Consider the following 23,538-nt stretch of genomic DNA (forward strand, 5'->3'; position numbering starts at 1 on the left):
AAATTTGTATTTTATTTTTAAATTGCTATCTTGTGTTTCTGGCGCATTCGCGAATTAATGACTCGTTTGAGTCGATTCCTTACAAAGTTTTGCAAATAAACGAGTCTTTTGAATCGATTCTTAACAAAGCGAATGGGCCAAACGTTTAAATTGGTTCGCGAATCAGTTTGAATGAATTGTTCAGATCGCTGCAAAAACGGAATCGTCCGAAGCTGTTTTACTCGTAACCTATGTAGAAACACGCAGAATATAACCATTTTTGGGTGACGTGGAAATGAATTTACCAATCTTTTAACTAAAAGCAAAACTTCACACATGTACCCACGCGACCTGTTCGTCGTCAGACACGCGTGCAACCTCCAGAAGCATTGTAGCACAGATTGAAGAAAATCCATCGATGATTGACATCTGATTCGCTGTATACTGTACTGTATGATGTAAGTGATTCTCACAAAACACACGTGACATGACAACGTAAGAAAACATGAGTTTTGTCTAAAATCAGTTTTATGTAAGTGTAAACTGTCAATGTCCTCAGACCATCTTAGGAGATTTCTAACTTTATACATATGCAAAACTGTTATCAGTTTACTTGTCTGATATTTCAGCTATAAGCTACATCATCATTGAGACTAGAGTTAATTTGTTAATTTGAAATGCTTGTCTATTCTGTGTTTGTATTCTATTTTCTGTACTGTTTGTGTATGTTGCAGTTTTACACATATGTAGAAGTGCCCTTCATAAGTATTCTTCTGTTTGTTGTGGAGTCAAGAAATGTCTAAACATTAAAAGATGAACATGAGACAAAAGTACAGAATCTGTCACATCATTATTTTTTAATGGTCACTGAGCTGTGTCCTGATTGTTTACACATGAAAAGCATAAAATGTGTAGGATCAGTTTGATTCACGTATGTGCATTTGTGTACAACATACATAAATCAGCATTTAATGCTGTTGTTCTTTGTTTTTAAAGCATGTATGTGTTGAAACATAAACAAAGGTTAATAAAATGTGACATTCTAAACTTCTGACATACTGATATTTATCTTACTAATTTCTGGTCTCCAGAGCAAACAGAAAAATATTGTCTTTACAGTTCTGATACTTATGGAGGGCACTGTATTGTGTGTGTGTGTGTGTGTGTGTGTTTGCGCGTGTATATCTAGATTTATTTTTTCATGAGTAACTAGTAACTCGCTACTTGAGTATTATTTTCATTGCATACTTTTTACTTCTACTTGAGTAATTATTTATTTAGTTACTTGAGTAAAGTTTTTGGCTACTCTTTCCACCTCTGTTAAAATCTTTATGAATCTAGGCTGAGATTGCCACGTTTAAGCCTAAATAATCAGACAGATAGCAGCTAGCTATCATAGCTTGCAGACAAGCAGCCTAGGCTACAATTTTTTTGGTAGGCATTAGGCAAACATGTTTGCTGATTTTAATAAAGACCCTGTTATTCTCAATCCTTCATATAGGCCGTGTTTAAAAAAATATTTAGGGGGGGGGTGCCCTTTATTTAGGTCAGAGCAACTGCCCCTAAAAATTCCTGTGCACGTCCCTGCTTTATTAGGGCTTTATTAGCCATGCTCTTATAAAACAGTACTAACGCATTTGAGAAGAAACACGACAAAGATTTGCATGTGAAAAGTGAATGTCTAGAGAAGAGATACAGAGCTACTTCAAACTATAGCTGTCACATTAATAATCTGATTTCTATTAAATAGTATTAAGTCTGACTGCATGTTTATAGATATATTCATAGATGTAGATTAATGAGAGACAAGACATCTTTGTAAAACTGCTTTTAAAAAAACACAAGTTAAGTACTAACTCTGGGATTTTAAATATTTCTAATTTAGCTAATAAATGAATAGCAAAAACACAACTGTTACAACACTGCTTATTCAATGTACAATAAACAAATAATAATAAAAATAATAATAATAATAATGTTACTAAATTCTGAACAAAATTGTAATTCAAAATAGTCTTGTATCGTGATGCGCATTGTATTGGGACCCTTGTATCGGGATACGTATCGTATCGGGGAATTGTTGGCGATACACAGCCCTACAAAATACTGTAACTTTAAAACCAGAAATGTTTATAAAACCATTTCTACTTTACAAAAGCAAGAAATGTGACCACAAAAATGCTTGACCGTATTGGATGATGTGAGAGGAATAGATTAGAAGGCATGAGAGCGGATGAATTTTTTTAGCCGCTCTATTAACGGAGATTAGGAATCATATTGAAATGACATGAGAAGGGCTTTTACAAATGTTATTTGAACAACAGCCAAATAGTTTTATAAACAAACTGCTTTTTATCTTTTCTCCACAAACATGCTAACTGATTTATTATCTGCATTACAATTTAATTGAAAAGATCAACTGAAAAATGTTTTTTTTAATATGGTATGTCTCGCTTAATAGCAGCGTGTACTCTGGGGCATGAACTCCAACTTTTAGATGGGAATAGTTGGAGTGGTGTGATAGCTTTAAGTCCCCCCCACAAACATTCAGGGTTATCTTTGCTTTGAAGAACAAGGCTAAAAGCAAAGCAAAAAAAAAGAACAATACATAGGTCCACATCGAGACCTATAGTCATATGGTATGACATGGACGTTTGCTGAAGCTGCATTACTTGAACTATACAGCTGCATCCTGAACAGCTTAATTGAGTCTTTAGGAAAAACACAAATACAGCCATTGTCGCCCGTTCTGTCCTGTCGACCTGACCCACTATCTTGGCTTTCTTTGGAGCAGATGCAGGCCAGAGGAAAAGTCCACCAGGAAGTGTTTAAATAGCGCTTCTGAGCTCCTGTCTGGCTTGAGAGCTCTTCACGCTGCTCTATTCAAGTAGCTCCCCATAACCACGGGCCATGGGAGGAGCCCAAGTCCCGCACAGAACACAGCCGACTGATGAGGGGCGAGTACAAAAATCCGGTTCGCCTCCTCCTACCTCTACATGGCATATAAATAAAGCTCACACACAGTGCGAGAGCACAATCCTGGATGAGGAGAATCAGCTGAATGTAGAAACCTTCAATCCTCATTCATCAAACATCCAGAGCTCCAAGAACGGGAATCAAGAACGAAATTGAATCGCACGGCTTAAATAAATAATATTAAAAACTTTAATAATGAACATGATGAAGACCGGTACACTATTTAATTTTTTTGTTATAAGTTATTGCTTTCGTTTTGGAAAAGGATTCACAACAAATTTAGATCTGACAGGAAAGAAACAGTACCAGATTCAGAACGGGCCATGTACCTACACCTTTCTGCTACCAGAACCGCAAAACTGTGGAAGCCCATCAAGCACCCAAACCAACCAAGTTCAGCGTGATGACCTGGTTGATTACGACAGCTCAGTCCAAAGACTGGAACAACTACAGACTATCATGGAGAACAACACACAATGGCTGCAAAAGGTACGTTCCTCTTGAACATCACTGTACAGCAACACATGTAGGTTTGGTTTTCAAAACTAGATTGGATCATAACCTTACAGGTGGTTAGCGGTGGATTCTTCCTTTAATTTGACTGTGATTAATTCTGCTGAAAAATCTCACAATACACGCATATCTGATTTATAAGTGGCCAATACAAAAATAAGTTGATGTGTAAATCATCACAACAAACAATCTGCCTAGTTGCAGGATAAAATCACTAAATCATAAGGAATCAATGGAATTTATTGCTTGCAGTTATGACGACATATCATGACACCCTTCACGTTAAGCTGTGCACCACGAAACACGCATGATGAAACAAAGGGAGGAAGACACACAAAATGATTCAAAATATTCTTACTACAGTGCAGAAGTAGTAAATGAGTCATTTGAACTCGAAAGACTGCAAGAAAATGTGACTCTATTTTTGCTTTCAGTGTTTCATTGAGGATGCAACACTTATCATTTCCATCCTGTTTGCTTGAGCGTTGGCTATTCAACCGCTCAGGAACTAAATACTCAATCTGCTTGTTAAGTCTGACGTCACACGGCACCGGGTCCAAGCACTCTATCAGATGTGTAAGCAACTAACAATGAGGAAAAAATATCACAAACTCTATCTCCATACTGAAATCACAGATGACTGCAATTTATACAGCAAATGGTCCTTTTTGTATTTTTTAAAATAAAACTTAATAAAGTGAAGTGATCTCTGCATTTAACTCATCCCAGTAAGTATTAAACACACAAACACACACCCGGAGCAGTAGGCAGCTATCAATGCAGCACCCGGCAAGCAATTGGGGATAAGATACCTTGCTCAAGGGCACGACAGTCACAACCTGCCAGCCGTGAGATCCGATTCAAGCCTAACTCCCTAACCATTTGGCCAAGACTGCCCCAACTTCTGAGAGAGAATTTTGAATGTCTTGACATTACCGAACTTTATTATTTCAAACAAGAGTCAACGAGATGAGCACCTGCCCTGTACAGTGAAGTGTAGGGGTGTTTGATTCAGTTTTTTTTTTTTAAGTCAACTCCGACTCTCACTGTTGGAGTCGATGAAATTAACTCTTTAACTCAATTTACTGTCAATCAAAACAGGGTCAGTATTAAGAGTACAAGGTAACTGAAAGCAAATTCATTATTTAGTTATCTTAATTTCGTTTTTTCAGCTGTCAACAGATCACCAAAGTCTCCTGCAAATTTGTGCAACGAGGAGACAGGAACACTATTACAAGATGAAACCAACATGAATGCAAACTCTGAAACCAACAAGTTGAAGGGCATGAACCCAGGTCTAAATACTTTTAAGGGTTAAAAGGCAGAAACTTATTTTTAAACAATACCCCAGTGTTTCCCACAGGATTTTGATGAGACTGTGGCGGTGATGACGTCACCCGCTAATTAGCATATATGTGACGTCATCATGTCGTGTTTGCGTTTGATCTAGTGTTGGCACCTGAAATATGTTTCACTTCTACTCTTTGATCTGTATCTGAATTTGATCTGTATTATATATCAAATTATATTTTAAGCCGAATTAAGCAGTTTTAAATAGTGAAATAAAAATGTAAATGGGAATCATGAAAATTCTATTTGTGGGGGCCAGTGTTGATTCTGTGGTGGGCCACCACAAAAATAAATCAATGTATGGAAAACACTGTACCCAGTGCATTTTATATTGCAACAGTTTTCACTTTTTTAATGAAGGAGAAACGACTTGTAGCGTTCTTACTGTGCCTCGTTGACTTTCGAATTGTGTAAAAAAACAAATAAAACATCAAAAAGTATAACAAAAATATAATTTTTAAATACTTTTTTAAATGACACCTATAGCACACACAGGTAATCCACAGGGTTAAATTTAAGTATAGCAGAAGCTTTTATTCAAAGGGGCATACAAAAGACATGGTTGATGAGTGTCCCACCAGTGATTAACACTGAATGTGATAAACCAGGAAATATTGTGTGCCCATTCGTGATCAAGAGGTGTCGCTCAATAGCCTCTTTCACACAGTAATTCTGGTAAATTACCATGAATTTACCAGAATGAATTTACCAGTAAATACAAAAATTTGCTGTTCACACATGCAGTGACGTTCCGTCTTTTTACCAGTAAGACATCATTCACACATCAGTATCAAAATACCGGTAAACTCGGAGAGAAAGCGGAAGTTACCTGTGGCGCGCGGCCGGCGAGCTCCGTCCGTGTCGTATTTGTAAACGGCGGGTTATGACTTAATATCCACGGTCCGTATTTTGTTGTTTTCACATCTGTGGCAAGCGGTCGCGAAGTTGCTCGTGACCAAACAACATTGCGTTAGGCGGCGTCAAACGGAACCTGCGCGTTTGCACATTAGGCTTCACAGATGGTGTGCTAAGGAAGTCGGCAATTTGGCAATTAGATGGTAAGCTGTTTTAAACAACTTTGGTGAAGAAATGTGGATGTTAACTTCAGGTGTGCTCGACTTTTAAGCAACATGTGTGTGGAAACGTCCGTAAACAGTTTGGGGGAAACCGCGTCACCTACCTGTATAAAAACTTTCTGATTGGCCCGCCCGATCTGTCAGCGCGGTCTCACATCATCTAAATGCCGGTAATGCTATATTTTTCGTTCACACACAGCGCTTACCGGCAAATTACCGTTAATCTTACAACCTGTCTTACTGGTAAATTGGGAGCACTGATTTACTGGAAAGGTTCTGTTCACACATGACATGTTAACTGCAATTTACCAGTAAATTACCAGTAAAGACTGTATGTGTGAAAGGGACTAATGACAGCATCAAAGAATCATGGAGACCATTCCTTTGCTGGTGTCGATACTAGTCCCTTTCACACATACAGTCTTTACTGGTAATTTACTGGTAAATTGCAGTTAACATGTCATGTGTGAACAGAACCTTTCCGGTAAATCAGTGCTCCCAATTTACCAGTAAGACAGGTTGTAAGATTAACGGTAATTTGCCGGTAAGCGCTGTGTGTGAACGAAAAATATAGCATTACCGGCATTTAGATGATGTGAGACCGCGCTGACAGATCGGGCGGGCCAATCAGAAAGTTTTTATACAGGTAGGTGACGCGGTTTCCCCCAGACTGTTTACGGACGTTTCCACACACATGTTGCTTAAAAGTCGAGCACACCTGAAGTTAACATCCACATTTCTTCACCAAAGTTGTTTAAAACAGCTTACCATCTAATTGCCAAATTGCCGACTTCCTTAGCACACCATCTGTGAAGCCTAATGTGCAAACGCGCAGGTTCCGTTTGACGCCGCCTAACGCAATGTTGTTTGGTCACGAGCAACTTCGCGACCGCTTGCCACAGATGTGAAAACAACAAAATACGGACCGTGGATATTAAGTCATAACCCGCCGTTTACAAATACGACACGGACGGAGCTCGTCGGCCGCGCGCCACAGGTAACTTCCGCTTTCTCTCCGAGTTTACCGGTATTTTGATACTGATGTGTGAATGATGTCTTACTGGTAAAAAGACGGAACGTCACTGCATGTGTGAACAGCAAATTTTTGTATTTACTGGTAAATTCATTCTGGTAAATTCATGGTAATTTACCAGAATTACTGTGTGAAAGAGGCTACTGACTTCAGATACATGAATAGTCGAGGAATTGACTCTTTTTGAGTTGACTCCCCATCACTACTGAAGATTATATATAGAAGCTTAAAAAAACAAAATACTAACTCCATATCTGCTAAAAGAGAAAGAATTGCCTGTCAAGCACACAAAGTGGCAATTCTTCTGACAACTAAGACATAATTTCCTATTGACCTACTTAAAAGGGGTCATGATAGACTTCTGCAACACCACTCTCTCATACATCCATATAGAAACAGATGCGCAAAAAGCCATTTACTCAGCCTTCACATCTGGGAGCGCATTACAGAAATGTTTTTAGTTCTTAACATATGATATGCTGAATTAAGATTTTTCACAATTCAATATATATAGTAATATATAGCAATATATAGCAAATCTTAAGTTCTTTAAAGGAACACGCCCAGATTTTGGGAATTTAGCTTATTCACCGTATCCCCCAGAGTTAGATAAGTCCATACATACCTTTCTCATCTCTGTGCGTGCTGTAACTCTGTCTGATGCAGCCCCCGCTAGCTTAGCTTAGCACAAAGACTGGAAGTGAATGGCTCCAGCTAGCAAACTGCTCCCAATAAGTGACAAAATAACGCCAACATTTGTTGTGATTTGTATAGTCACACTGTGTACAAATAACAAGGTTATATGAGACACAGCGATCTTTTAACAGTATACATACTGGGAACTATATTCTCTAAAGACGAAGCACTGCTACTTGGGCGGAGTGATTTGCACAACTCTGACCGAACTCTCTGCTCCTCACCAGGGGCTTCTCGGGTGCTGTGAGCAAATCACTCCACCCAAGTAGCAGTGCTTCGTCTTCAGAGAATATAGTTCACCTTGTTATTTGTACATGGTGTGACTATACCAACCACAACATATAAATAGGAAAATGTTCGCATTATTTTGTCACTTATTGGGAGCAGTTTGCTAGCTGGAGCCATTCACTTCCAGACTTTGTGCTAAGCTAAGCTAGTAGGGGCTGCGTCAGACAGAGTTACAGCACGCACGGAGATTAGAAAGGTATGTATGGACTTATCTAACTCTGGGGGATACGGTGAATAAGTTAAATTCCCAAAATCTGGGCGTGTTCCTTTGTTTAAGGTTTCTTAGCTCAAAAAATTTATCTTATTTCTAGTTAGGAAATCTTAGTAAACATAATCAACTCTCATGTATATAACAAAGTAAATCAACAATGCACGAAATATACAATTAGTAAATATACGATTATATGTACGAAATATATGAATAGGAGTAAATATACGATTAAAACCAAGTAAAGAAAATTATCATCCTTTCTATTTCAATGTGACAGAAAAAAAGTCTTAATAACCTCGACAGAATTATATTTCATTAGAGCCTGTAATTTTTCATGTATATTACCATTTTGTCATCAAAGCTCAGCAGATAATCTGTGAAATACCATTGAATTTAAGCAAGCAAACGCTTTCATCCAATGTGACCTAAAAAAATTAGGAAAACTATAGGCAAAAATAAGTAAAACTGCTAAGATACAATACAATGTAAAGATAAGGTAATGCACCTAAAACATGTTTTTTCCGTAATAGCCTTTTAGATTTAATTTTTGTAATACACACCCTTATCTCTTTCACAGCTGGAGAACTACATCCAGGAGAACCTCAATCAAGACATGGTCCAGATGCAACAGGACACGGTGCAAAATCACACAGTGACCATGATCAAGATTGGGACAAACCTCTTGAGTCAGACAGCAGAGCAAACTCGAAAAATCACTAATGTTGAAGCACAGGTGAGGCCTTTAGTTTAGTGTATACTTCACTACACATTATGACACATTAACAGTTTCAAAGACGCTTTGCTGTCAACTGTATCCGAATTAATGAAACCTCAAAAGTTACAGGTTTAAAGACTTCTCTACAGCAACTCATGTGCCATATTAATGCATTATGGGGTTTCATTCTCTGCACCATCAAAAAAAAAAGGGACAAAAGCTGTTACTGGGATGGTACCCTTTAATAAGTGCCTAATATGTACCATTTAGGTAAAGAGATATGTACATATGAGGTATCAATGGCCTCATACATACTGCAAACTTTCGGGAGTGACAACCGCATTTCAATGCAGGGGTGAATCCCCTAAATGTTAGTTTCATGTCTGTACGGAACAAGACTCACTCTCGAAAATGTGATGATTGACACAGAGATAACCATAGCAACGCACTACCATCTTGTGTGCTCACTCACAGCTTTGAACAAAATAATTTAACAGCGTTATGTTTTGCAATAAACCTCCGTCTTGGCGTTGTGTATGTACGCGTTTGAGACCGCCCCACAGCGCGCTTTCTTGCAGTGTTGCCAGGTCCTCGTCTTTTTTGTACTTACATACCGTTTTGGGGCTTAACCGTTTTTGGTGTTATTAAAGTGTGAAGATTACGATCCCAACATTTTGATTCTTGATGTAAAGCATTTGGATTTATTTCGGTTTATTATTGGATTTTCTTGTTCGCTGTTTTTTCGTGCAAAATCTGGCAACACTGGGCAGCAAACGCTCGTGCCTCTGTCATTTTCTACACCGCGCATACAAAAGACTTTTTCCCCTTTTAGGAATTAATTTTTTTTTAGAAAAAAAAAAGACCTGTCATGTCCAGGATGCACATTTAAACACTTTGTTAACTACTAGTTGTTCAGTTCTGTTAGGCACAAACTATGCAGAGTTTCTGTAAATGCAGTCGTCACTACCTGCATTTTGCGGGAGTTAATTCGGTTGTCAGTCCTGTAAATTACTGAACTGTGTGTACAGAACAGAATTAAGCATTAAAAGGCGAAGTGACAACCGAATTTATATGCAGTGTGTACGGCACCTATATGTACCTATGAGGTACTAGTATGCATGCATACATCAGAATGAAGTAACGTAACAAAAGATTAATAAAGATTTCATGCAAAGTAGATTTTCTAAGACTGAAGCTGACTTTTTTATCTTTAGGTAATTAATCAAACAACCCGACTTGAACGTCAGCTTCTTGAGAACTCCATTTCCACCAGCAAACTGGAAAAAGAAATTCTACAGCAGATAAATGAAATCGATAAACTGAATGATAAGAACAGGTAATAATTACATATATATATATATATATATATATATATATATTCTGTCTTTGTTTATTAACCTTTATTTAAAGTTCTGTCACGTGTGGTAGCCCATACTTAAAATGGGCAGCTATCACTGCAGCACCCAGGAAGCAATTGGGGATAAGGTGCTTAAGGGCACCACAGTGTCTACTTTGAGACCTGAACCGATGACCTTCGGGTTACAGGCGGGTTAAACCAAATTCATGTTTGTCTTGACTGAACTTTTCTGAATGGCTTAAACCACTAGGAAAGTTTTTCCTTTCAGAAGGTTTTCATTTCTTACAAATGAGCTAGCCATGTGTGCTTCGCATTGGGGTCCTGATCATCCCTTAATTACTCACTCCCATGTAATTCCGAATTCATAAGCTGTGATCATTTCCATGGAACACAAAAGAACAAATCTTTAAGAAATCTTTATGCAGTCCCTTTCCATACCCCAACAGTGCATAGCGACCACATCAACAACTCTATAAAGCTGATTGAAAAGCATAAAAGAAAGATAATCCGATCCATGTTTTGTAATCCGGTACACCCCTAACTGTTTAACAGTGATACTCCAAAATTCAGTAATACACAGTTTACGGTCTTTTTGGCGTGTTTACAGTCTCTGAAAAGACTTCACATGGACTTTAATGTGTTTTCTCTTGGTCCTCAGCATCCTTGAGAAGAGAATGGAGGAAATGGAGGGAAAAAGAATTGCAGAGCTGGACAATCTAAAAGAGGAGAAAGAACAGCTCAAGAACCTGGTGGAAAAACAGATCAGCACTATAAAAGAGATGGAGCAACAACTCCTCCTTGCCTCCTCTGATAACTTTGCCATGAAGCAGCAACAGCAGGAGCTGACCAACACAGTCAACAATCTAATCCAAACCATCTCTGTGGGTAAGCCACCATTTGCCTGCGTCAGTATTTCTCTTATCACACACAGGACCCTGGGACTAAACAGACTTCCACAACAATATTATGCCAGCAGCTGTTCAAATGTTTGGGGAAAAAGATGAACAAAATCACTCCACTAGTTAAATAGACACACAGAGAAAGATAACTATCATTAGAGGACAGTATCTGTACACAACAATGCTGTTTTCATAGTTCAAGATCTGTGAGCGATACAACTTTAAAACCAAAGTTATTGTACAAATCAATCCAATACTTTCATGCTATTATAATGCTCAAAGATGAGTTTTATGTGATCAAATTATCGACTACAGAGGAACTTAGTTAGTAGTACTTTTTAATAATTAATCAGGACTCAAAATTAACTTTTTTATTTGGTAGGACTGGCAAAAATTTAGGCACATCCATCCAAAAATTAAAAAGCACCACAACTTCAATGTAAATGTAAGAGATTTATTTTATTAATAATAAAACACCAGCAATGGGCTTTACACATTTTTATTTTTTTATTTTTTTTGCTGCATAGATTCCTAAAATAATACCCAAATGCTGTTGAAATAGTATAGCAGCAATAATAATTTAACAATTACAGGTAAAATGATTAAGATTACAATAAAAAAATCTAGCAAACACGTAAAACACTGATTAATTGGGACATTACAAAAGTGGCCTTATTAAGTAAGGGATAATGTAGAGGCAGCCGGTAGTTATTGGGAAATAAGCCCCGACAGTGTGATCAGGACCCGACGCGGGATAATCTACATTATCCCGCTTATTACACGGCTACTTGCCACATAAGAAAAAAACTGTACATGAATATGAATTTGAAACATTTTATTGGCATATTTGTTTTAAATTAACATTTTTATCCTTCCGCGAAACTTTGCACAGATGCATAAAATGATCGTAATACCTTATTAAGATCCTCTGCTTCATACTTGTCTGTCTCCATTTTTTTCTCTTTGACCAGTCTTTGAGAAGTTTTAATGCCCATTCTGTATTTTTTTGTATGTTGGCTTCGTAGCTGTCATGCTCTATTTTGTCAAGTTCAGTCTCAGTAAGCTCTCTGTGTCTTGTCGTGGTTGTCGAGTGTTTGTCACAAGATGGCGCCAAACAGACAGTAATCTTTATTGATCTTTATTGGCGCGGAGCGATTTTACTCGTGCAAGTAGTCCGGCTATGCGTTATTATTTTGGAGCGGTTATTATTTGAAAAGAACGAACCTGCAAATGTCTCAACTGACCAATCAGAATCAAGCATTCCAGAGAGCCGTGTAATAAAGAAGGCTAATATATATATATATATTTGTATTGATAACTGCATTACCAGGATGCTATTACTACTAAATAGGCAATGTTTTAAAAAATACAACAAAAACATACCATCAGCATTGTGGTGTTCCACATCAACATGGACCACAAGGATGTTTGTCAGATGTCCATTCACCAGCGCATGCGCACATACACTATCAGACACTCTTTGACAGACAGGTCGGTGTCTCCATCAATAATGAACACATGTCACGACACTTCTTGTGTGTTTGGCACTTTCGCCATGTTTAAGCAAGGTCTTGCGCTAAAAATGTTTTGATTCCTCACCAACGCCGTTTTACAGGATTTACAGTAAACACAGTAACAGTTACATCAAGCCATTTTCATAGTGGAGAAACTCGAAAAAACTTTAAGCCACTCTCTCCGAAAGGTTTAACGTCAAGTCTTATTTTCCGGTGGTGGAGTCGCATTTGAATCCGGATCGTCGTTATGAATTAATACAGTAGTAACATTGGCTGTAGTCGGCTCGTTCACATACCAACGTAGCACGGCAACAAGGAATGATTGACGCTCATATTAGCCAATCTGCGGTCTTCATTAAACGCAAGAACTTAATGGTGAAATTTGATTGGTTATGTAACGTTGGAGAGAACACTGAACCTGGAACAGCACTCAGCATCACAATCTAAATCCAGTACAATACAACAAAATAGGCAGTCGCACAAATGCTCCCAAATATATTTTAAGGTCGCACAGATTAAATTTCAGTCGCATATGTGACCAAAATAGTCGCAATTTCAAGCCCTGATAAATAGGGATGCACCGATATATCGGTCTGAAACAGAATTGCAGCTTATAGACTCTACAATTCGAGGATTTGACATAATAATTTAAAAAACAAAACTATCAGCATTTATAGGTTTTCTTGGATGTCATTCTAAGCAATGCAATATTGACATTGGCACAGAAATTGTGTATCGGTGCACGTTTTGAACACCGTTTACACCTGGCATTAACGTCGTCCACTTGTGATCCGATCGACGAAAACGCATGTTAATGCCAAGTGTAAACAGCCTCTTAGATGTCATTCTAAGCAGTTGAATATCGACATTGGCACAGAAATTGTGTATCGGTGCATTCCTAATAAGAAACAAACATCAGTCCCTAACATATAAACACTAAAGTCATTTCAAACCATACACAACAAGTTGCTGATTTTTACGCTTGTGGATAAACTTGCCAAGCTGTTGCTTCATTGACTGTTGCGCTGCTACTGAAGTTACACGCATGGATACTGCCTACCAGCAGTCTGCATGTGTGTTTTCACATCGACACGAAATGACCAGCTGTGAAGAAAGTAAATAAACAGCGACTTATGTTGCAGTTTGAGTTGAATCACTCTTCAACTTTGTTCATCTTTGTTCTCACCGTCACAAACGGAAATGGGACGGGAGTGGTTCTAGTGGACCAATTACAGCGCTTGCAGTCTGCATAGAACTGGCATGCTGTTAAAAAATTTGGCGAGGTGCACGTCAGGCTATGCAGTGGCTACGGATATCCTACGGCGAAGATCTTACGCACGACTAGAAATAGGACTTTAGTGTTTATATGTTAGGGACTGATGTTTGTTTCTTATTAGTAATGCACCGATACACAATTTCTGTGCCAATGTCGATATTTAACTGCTTATAATGACATCTAAGAGACTGTTTACACTTGGCATTAACATGCGTTTTCGTCGATCGGATCACAAGTGGACGACGTTAATGCCAGGTGAAAACGGTGTTCAAAACGTTTTGAGCTCGTCCACTTTCGACCACTTTCAACCACATCCAGAGGTAGTCGAAACCACTTTCGATCGGATCGCTTTGGAGTTGCGGAACGCAAATGTGGTTGAATGTGTTCGAACAGCCACACGCGATCGCCTTCTCTCCGCCCATTTATCTAATCTGAGGTATTAAACACAAGTTTTACGTCTTTTTTTGACTTCTGGCATGAACATACGGTGAACAGCACTATTTTAAGCCTTTCATTGATAAAACTACTGCCGTTTCGTTTTGAAAGCGTGAAAGTTGCGCGATCCTATTTCATCAATTGCGCTAAAAATTCAGAGAAAGCTCCAACATATAAACATACAAAACACTGTGCAGCATGTATACTTGCTAACAAACAGCGGACTGTGACATAATATTAGTTTGCGTCCATATAAACTCATAATTACTCCCGCTAGCATTGGAAAGACAGCAGAGAGACTCGCCCACCGTCTCACAGACCACCCCCTCACAGTATTCAGGACAGAAGCGGTCGAAAGTGGACAAAAGAGACGGATTTAAATACCAGGTGTAAACGTAATGTGTCTCTCTCGTCCACTTGTGATCCGATCGATGAAAACACATCTTAATACCAAGTGTAAACAGCCCCTAAGAAAACCTATAGATGCTGATAGTTTTGCTTTTTCAAATTATTATGTCAAATCCTAGAAGTGCAGAGTCTATAAACTGCAATTCTGTTTCAGACCGATATATCGGTGCATCCTTATTTATTATTAAAAAGCACTAACTTTTAAAGTCCCCCTGTAGTCGATAATTTGATCACTTAAAACTCATCTTTGAGCATCATAATATGATTTTGTACAGTAACTTTGGTTTACTGCACAGTGATACTAAAAGTATCTCTGTGAGGAGGTCATAACCGTGTTTATATATATGAATACAGATGTATATGAATAAACTAAGGTCTGTTAAACTGTACAATTAATCTGTTTCCAGGTGCCAATTCGGCAATGATGCAGGACAAACCAGAAGAGTACAACAACTGTGCTGCAGTCTTTAAATCAGGAAACAAAGAAAGTGGGGTCTACTCATTGACCATACCAGATACCAAACAGCAATTTAAGGTAAGAAGAATATTGATCTATTTTTAAGTTGTCTGTCACATTATCATCATCTTATAATATTTATTTGTCACACTTAGAATAATGGCTAAATTACAGTGTTATGAATGTCATAATTAAACTATTTGAATTATTTTGCACAATTTTGTTTTTTCCCTATGCTAACACCTTAATTTAAGTCATAACTAGACCAACAGCTAGTACAAAAACATCTCCTTTTTCAAATATAACAGTCCAGTCACTTTTAAAGCTGTCCTTAACAGCAAGAAAGCAAATCTCTCTTTTGCTGTAGTCAGTCTTGAACATGTTTGCCCACATACAGCAATCTCCTAAGATACCTTTCATTAAAAAGTAACTGAAGTCTGGCAATTCAACATCCTTTCAGCGCTCTAAAAAAGTGTCCAGAAAAGGTTATTTGTTTAGGTTAAATCTCGAAAGAAAGGCATGACATGAGATTCATTTTATATAGAGGGGGCTTGAAAGACTAAGGCGAAATGTTGCCAGTAATTTGTTGTTTGCGTTTCCAGGTCTACTGTGACATGGAAACAGATGGAGGTGGATGGACAGTAATACAGAAGCGCTTCAATGGCCTAGTTGATTTTCATCAAACATGGAAAAATTATACATTGGTAGGGATTAAATTGCCCTCCATCGATCCTTCATTGTACTATATTGACAAATACCAGCATTTTTAATGCATGTACTCTGTTTCCACCTCAGGGCTTTGGAGACATCTCCGGTGAACACTGGTTGGGAAATGAATTCATTTCAAAGCTGACACAAGAAAAGCAGCATGTGCTTAGGATAGATCTGATGGATTGGGAGGGAAATAAAGCCTTTTCCAAATATGACCAGTTCTTACTTGATGGAGAAAAGCAAAACTACAGGTGAAGAACAATGATGTGCTTTCATACTTTGAGTTCTGGGTTTATGTGATTTTATAAGCAATATACACTACCATTCAAAGGTTTTAAAACACGTATGCTTTATTTCTATTTTTCCCACAAAATTAAAAGTAAACTATGGAAACTACGGAATAACTTTTTTAGCAACTGTTAAGTTTTTTTTCACCACAGCAGGCATAGCTGACAAATTCAAAATAATTGGCTGTGTTGTTTTGTTATGAGCTGGGATGCGGCTTTTAACTCTTTCCCCGCCATTGACGAGATATCTCGTCAATTAAGAGAAAACGCTTCCCCGCCAATGACGAGATTTTCCGTATTTCCGCAACTTTTTAAACCCGGAAGTATTGCCCTATGGCAAGCGGCTGCATGTCCGTGTCTGTTTTTAAGATCGCTCTGGATGGGATCTCTATGAAAAGTCCGTCACAAAAATGGAATTATCTCTGCTTTTTGCTCAAAATGTGGTGTTTTTGCAAAAACCTACCCATATTCAAAAGCTGATTGCAAAAGAACCACTAAAGGTAGGATGAAACGGGTTTTTTTGTTTGAATGCAGAGGATCTGTTCTTTCATTTGGTATATTGTATGTTTATATATTTAAAGAAGAACATTTTCTGGAAGGCATTAAACTTTGGTGAAAATCATGAAAAACGCTGGCGCTGGCTGGCAACTTTTTTTAAAAACGCTGGCGGTGAAAGAGTTAATGTTAAAGTGCCCATATGATGCTAATTTTAAGTTTCTTAACTTTGTTTTGGAGTCTCTTGCAACATAATGAGACATACATAAACCCACATCTTGTTACATTGTTTACAATTACTCAAAGTAATAAGAATGATAGATATCTAATTTAATTTTTATGCAAACGAGTTTATGTTACAGTTTGCTTTAAGTGCACTTTAGAAGGGGGGGGGGGGGGGTACTGCTAATGTACCCGTGCTTGCATGACGAAGACACGTACAGTATATATACATATATATATATATATACACACACACACACACACACACACACACACACACACACACACACACACACACACACATATATAATTAAACATTTAGAAACACTGGCATAAATGTAAACTATATCTTCAGCATGGTCACCATTTGGTTACAATTGGCAAAATCATACTCTTGGCATTTCATGAAGCACCTTTTTTAACCTGGGAAACTTTTTATTAAGAGGTTTATTAGGAGTTCCCAATCTATTCTGGCCTCTTATTTGTTGTTATTCTTTATTGTTTAGTCAGAGTCATCCATTTCAAAAATAAATTTTTATTTAAATCATAAATGTTGGCCAAATGATATTTTGTTTACAAAAGTAAGTTCAAACATCTACAGGTTTCAGACATTTCAGTCAATTGTTTCTAAACTTTGCATCTTGTTTTACCATTCTTTTGAATCGGTTTAAAACGAAACAGCAGGAAGCTATGTAAGCTGTTAATCTGGTGCACACCCATATCAACACTACTGCTGTTTCAACTCACGAAATCCCCGGGGAGCTGGCACACAATTGTCAAAGCTCCAAATGAAATATTTTGTCATCTGGAAATAGTTACGGCCTGTGTAGTGCAAAAACATGTCACAACACAATCCTAACGTCCCCTGGACAACTTCTGCCAAACAAGCTAATGGCTAATTGCCATTTAAAATGATATCAAAGTAATAGATGAACGAGATTTGATGGCTCTTTTCCCGAAGCTGCCTTGCTGTCTACTAACTAAATACGCAACTGCAGCACCTCAACTGAAACGCATAACCTCACAAATGACAATATACTATAGCATATAAATATTGAGTAATAAATATTGGGTAAATTATATTGTTTAAGATTGCATTTTATTTATTAGTTCTGAGTATGAATACATTCACTTTAATAAAGTATTTCTTACTATGGTATTGCATTCTCTGAAAAAAAAAACCATGAAAACTGGCAAAAATGTTTAACTTATTCAATTAACTTGTAACTCTGTATGTCCAATTCCATAGGATACAGCTCAATGGCTACAGTGGGACAGCAGGGAGAACCAGTAGCATGGGTCAGCCAGGAAGTGATTTTAGCACAAAGGATGTAGATCATGACAAATGTGTTTGTAAATGCTCACAGATGCTCTCAGGAGGTAAGCACAGGTTACTTTCTATTCATTTCAGTTCTTAAGTGTTTTACTTGGTACTTTATTCATCTCCCCAGCGTTTCTGATCTGCAGCGCTCGTTTCTTTAAGGTCTCTCATCTGAACTTTGGCACTTGCCCCAGAAATCTGTACAGTATAAAAAATCCTTGCATTTTTTGTAGCTGGGTCATGGCTAACAAGCAAAATTATTTGGGAATTTATAACTCAAATGCTGAGATGAATGGTCTGGGAACTAAAGATGTGTTACTCTTCATAGCCTATCTGAATTTCTTTGACGGTTTACTTCTCTTGCCATCTAGTTTTAAAGTTATCATGAGGGGATCCTTAAGGGAGTATCTATGAATACTGAAAACTCTGTCCTTAGCTGATATATATACGCATTAAAACGAGGGTCGTTCACAAAAAGAGCACTTCTAAAACAACTTCAATCTTGATTATTTTCCATTTTACTATTAGACATATAGTATATTTAGTTTTCTGATTATTATTTATGAAAACAGAGTGCCTTCAAATCAAAATAAGAAATATGTTGTTTGTTTTAGGTTGGTGGTTTGACGCCTGTGGACCATCCAATCTCAATGGTGTTTACTACCAGCAGGGACAGAACACCAATCGTTTCAACGGCATCAAATGGTATTACTGGAAAGGGTCTGCCTATTCATTAAAGGCGACGATGATGATGATAAGACCAGCAGACTTTTAAACCAGACAATCCAGTGCACAACGATAACTGATGTCACTGCTTTCCTATCCAATAAGAACACATTTGGAGGGAGAAGGTTTGACCTTCATGCACCTCCCGACAGACTTCTTTAAGAAGATTAAGCACTTGCTAAACAACTTGGTTAAGGTGTTAATTTTTGTAAAAAATTATTTAACTAAAGCATTACACAGCCTACAACATTAGGATGGAGCACTACAAATGGACACAAAAAAGTATTATGAATTTATTGTGAATGACAGGTGTGCAGACTGACATACTCTGATGCGTTACATACTTCATGTTGATGTTAAAGCAACCAGAACTAGTATTTTCCACATTGAGAGTGTTTATTTTTTATGTAATAAATTTATTTGTAAATACCAAATATTTAGGTTTAAAAACGTGACAATGGTACAAGAATAAATTAAATAAATAAGGCTGAGGGTGACCCTTAGGTTTGCACGATCACTTTAAATGGTTTTGTGCTTTGGGCCTTTAAAACACAAAAAATGAATTTTTCTTTTAATAGTGGCTATGTGTTGGTGGGTCGAAACTTTATAACATTTGGTTAAATATATTCTTAGAAAAAAAGTACAAAAGTTGTCACTGGGACGGTACCTTTTAAAAAGTTCCTAATATGTACCACCACTATGAACCCCTAGGTGAACCCCACCTTTGAGGTACCAAAATGCACTTTTTAGGTACAGAAGTGTACTTTTTAAAAAGGTACCACCCCAGTGAAAACGTTTGTAGCGTCTTGTACCATTTTTTCTGAGAGTGTAGCAAGGAAAACTGTTGCATGTTTAGACTCGTGGTATAGATGAGGTTCCTGTTTGTAATGGTATCTGAACACTAACTGGCTGATGTTTTTATCACTCAACTATTAAAATTAAGAACACTTAGTGAATTTATTTGGTAAAGATTAAATAAAAACTTTATGTTTATGTAAACGTTTGTCAGTTTGTTTTGTAATTCCTAAAATCGTATGTGTTTGTGTGGTAAAAGAGGCAGAATTTTGCTTGCAATGTGAAATGTTGCTTCCATGTTTGTGAAGACTTCATATCATTTATTTGCATGTGGACAGGCCTTTAAAGTGACTTTTCTGTTTACTTGATAGATGGATGAGTTTGTGGAAACTTTAGTAATGTCTATTTTATAAAAGAGCACTTTATACTGCCTGAGCAAAACAACGGCAGCTTCACTCGACATCTATGCCTGAAATGACATTCTTGAATTACATTCAATGTTTGCATAAGCTCATTCAGGCCCAATAATTACCAAAAGGATTTTCAACCAATTTAAAAAGTCTGGCGATGACTTTTAATTGCAGCTTGTCTTTCTGTGTGTCTTTCTCAGCTCTCTCAAAGCGAGAACAAAGTAATTTATTGTTTCCCACAATCCTTTTGTCTGCCACTGCTTATGACTCAGTATGAATTAATCATATTGTAAGTGTAGGGATAAAAAGATGAATGAAAATATGCATTTATAATATGTAATAACTCAATGTGCAAGAATAACAGACATTTTAGTTATGATAATATAGGACAATAACTGACTGCAAACCAGCATTCCTAGGTATAAAACATTTTTACATGTTAAGTTACCAAATGTTTTATAGTTTGATAAAAATTATACTTGTTTATGACCATTTAGACATTAGATATTATTCAAACTAAAGTTTCAGTTTTAAACAGTTTTTTGTAATCATTGTTAATAAAGCAATAAGCCCCAAGAAGCAGTGGGTTACCAGTGCATTTTATAACAGCTAAGGGGCGTTGTTAGGCACGACGTGAAGCGGAGTGCCTAAAACCCCCTTAGCTGTTATAAAATCCACTGGTAACCCACTGCTTCTTAGGGCTTATTGCTTTTATAAAACGGTTACTTCATATGCATAGCAGGATTTCATAAAATAAAACATAAAATAAGTTGTAATTATATTAGTACAAATATTAATCTTCAGCCAAACAAAGTAGTTCCTCAGAATCAAGTGTGGCTGAAACAGAGACACAATGAAAATATGATTTAAGACTGTGGTGTTTATTTTTATAAATCAACATTCATCTGATTTAGGGATGCTCATATCAGTTCATTTTCCCGACCGACAACCGTAGCTTCTAAACCGAACATTAACCGTTAACTTATAAGATTTTAATATGAAATTGTCATTGAGTAAAAATACAGTTGACGGTTGTCTGTGAACTAGTAAAAACGAAACATTTAATTTGAACGTGCAAACAGCAGCGACAGATCAACAACAGAACCAGGATTCATACATTATGAGATATTCACGCAACATTACCTTATTAAAAAGCACGCGATCGGTCCAGAGGATTAATATCCAAAGGGCAGATTGTCTCCGTTTCATCTACCACAGTGGTCATTTCTAAAGCAGGACGCTTTTCAGAAAGTTTTGCTTTTGCGTCGTCTTTCTCCGTTTGTGCAAAAAGAGAGATGTTTATGGTTAGGGTCAGAGGCCATCAGCAAATGTCTGTCCGGATGTGCGCGAGACGGACCACGTCATCTTGCGCGGCTTTCAAACACGCATACAAATGATTACTTTATCAGACCGTCAGGGCAGCAATCATTTGTGTCATTTACAGGACATTCACAAATTAAAGATAGAAAAGTGGCGAAATGTCTGTCGGCTCATGACGACACGCACCATGTATTAACAAATATTTTTTTATTTTAACTGATAATGTTAATCGGTCATAAATTCTTACCTTCGGTTAACGGTTAAACGGTCAATGTGAACATCCCTAATCTGATTTATACATTAACCTCTTGAAAAGCACCCCCACTCTAGCCCAAACCATGAAAAGACCTACTTTCAGTATAAGGGTTGTTTTTACTAAACCATTTTAGAGTATAAGCATAACTGAGATAGAAGACACTTTGAGCTTCATTTTCAAGTTTCAAAATTATTTTAAGATAAAATTAAAAAAGTTAGAGAGGGTGAAGTACATTGTTTGTAATACTAAAAATCTTAATGATAAATATGTGTGTGAAACCTAGAAATGCAATGATACCAAAGCAAGCCACAAGTCTAAAGAAGTTATGTTTCACGTTTGAGGTCAAAAGGCCCAAAAATGAGGTTCTTGCAAGAGTTTTTGTAAGACTAGTGCCTTTTCTAAGTGCCAGTCAGCCCCAAAATAAAAGTCTTTTGTTTACATGCAAGTGTTTTCTCTTTATTGACGAGATGACGCAACAATATTAATCTGGATATCGCCATTAATTGTGCAATTGTAGAAAAATTAAAAATATGATTAAAGACTGGTGTTTTTTCATAAATCAGTACGCAGCAACAGTGGCGCAGTGATACTTATGTAATGTGGTCTGAACTGTGGGGTTACAGGGGTATTTTATCATGGCTTAGAACGCGTTTCAACCAGAATGAAGTACGAGTCAGAAGCAGGCAGAATTTTGACAGAAAGTCCACGTCGACTCTTTAAGAAAGTAAACTTTTGCCTACAATTGCGTTGACTGTAGTCCAAGAAAAGAGATTTCAGTTGGAGATGATACTTTGGGATTTGTAACTTTGCAGATCGTTAACGTATTAACACAAATTTAAAATTATTAAATACAATATAGCAGCTAAAGTGTTTACAGTAAGAAATTTAAATTAAACAAGCAGCAAAGTTGTTTAAAACAAATTAAATACAAGCTTTTAACTTACACTACAGTTCATTTGCAGTGCTTTGCAGTCTTTGGTGATAGCTAATGTCATAAACATCATTTGTCACTCTTCCTCCACTCTTGGCAAAGAAAACTAAGATCCTAATATAGTATCATATAGTTATATCATACTATTAAATGTAATAATATAAAACATAATAATATGAAACAAAATAATATTTATAGTAAAACATCCACAAAATAGCCCCTATAATCCTTTCTTTATTTATTCAATTACAACAGCCAATGCCAAGTCTCCTCCAAGTTACCTTTCAATATGTTTATATTTTGTTTTAGAAGTTCTGTTTATTAAAATAAAAGAGTTTGGTTGTATTAACTTAGATTGAACTGAGATTTTACTCCTGCCGTGATTGGCTTAAGGTTAGTATACTTTTATATGCTACAGATCACATTTGTTTAATTGCAATCCTGGTATGTATTGTTGTTATTAATGCGTTGTTGGTAGAAATGCAGACTTTTGGTACATCATGTATAGGTGTGAGGTAATTTATGTGTTTTGTCGTCATTGTAAACTGGACTTGTATTGATCTATTTCAAGTGAGTTTGTTCTGTATTTTCTCGCGACAGCCCTGGAGGCAACTGATATCGGTGATGATCCACTTGCTTGGGGGAGAAACAATGAGCTTAAATCTCTAGTGGTCCCTTAAGGATGCGAAAAATTATCAATCTGCACTACCAGGTAGTGCTCCAACGGATAGCAGTTGATCCGTGATCCGTATGGATCACGACCCATGGTTCGGCACGCATGTGAATCGCGGATTAATGTGCAAAATATAAATGGGGAAAGTTTATCATTTGAACATGTTCCAAAGGTTTGCAAATGTTAACATTTTAAACAATTTAACTGC

The 23,538-nt window shown here is 37.1% G+C and overlaps 2 protein-coding genes across 3 annotated transcripts in view; one reads left to right on the plus strand and one right to left on the minus strand.

The window, feature by feature from the left end:
- mcph1 (microcephalin 1) overlaps positions 1-23,538 on the minus strand; it is a 72,592-nt gene that overhangs the window by 28,790 nt on the left and 20,264 nt on the right. The gene's annotated exons all lie outside the window — the stretch shown is intronic.
- On the plus strand, positions 3,009-19,953 carry angpt2a (angiopoietin 2a). Its single transcript, XM_065250525.2, has 9 exons — positions 3,009-3,444; positions 8,700-8,855; positions 10,052-10,173; positions 10,853-11,079; positions 15,134-15,261; positions 15,786-15,887; positions 15,979-16,145; positions 18,148-18,278; positions 18,834-19,953. The coding sequence occupies exons 1-9, from the start codon at positions 3,151-3,153 to the stop codon at positions 18,992-18,994; spliced, it is 1,488 nt and encodes a 495-aa protein (XP_065106597.1). The 5' UTR covers positions 3,009-3,150; the 3' UTR covers positions 18,995-19,953.

This window comes from Paramisgurnus dabryanus, chromosome 20 (assembly GCF_030506205.2).
Source record: "Paramisgurnus dabryanus chromosome 20, PD_genome_1.1, whole genome shotgun sequence".
In the NCBI taxonomy this organism is placed as follows: Eukaryota; Metazoa; Chordata; class Actinopteri; order Cypriniformes; family Cobitidae; genus Paramisgurnus; species Paramisgurnus dabryanus.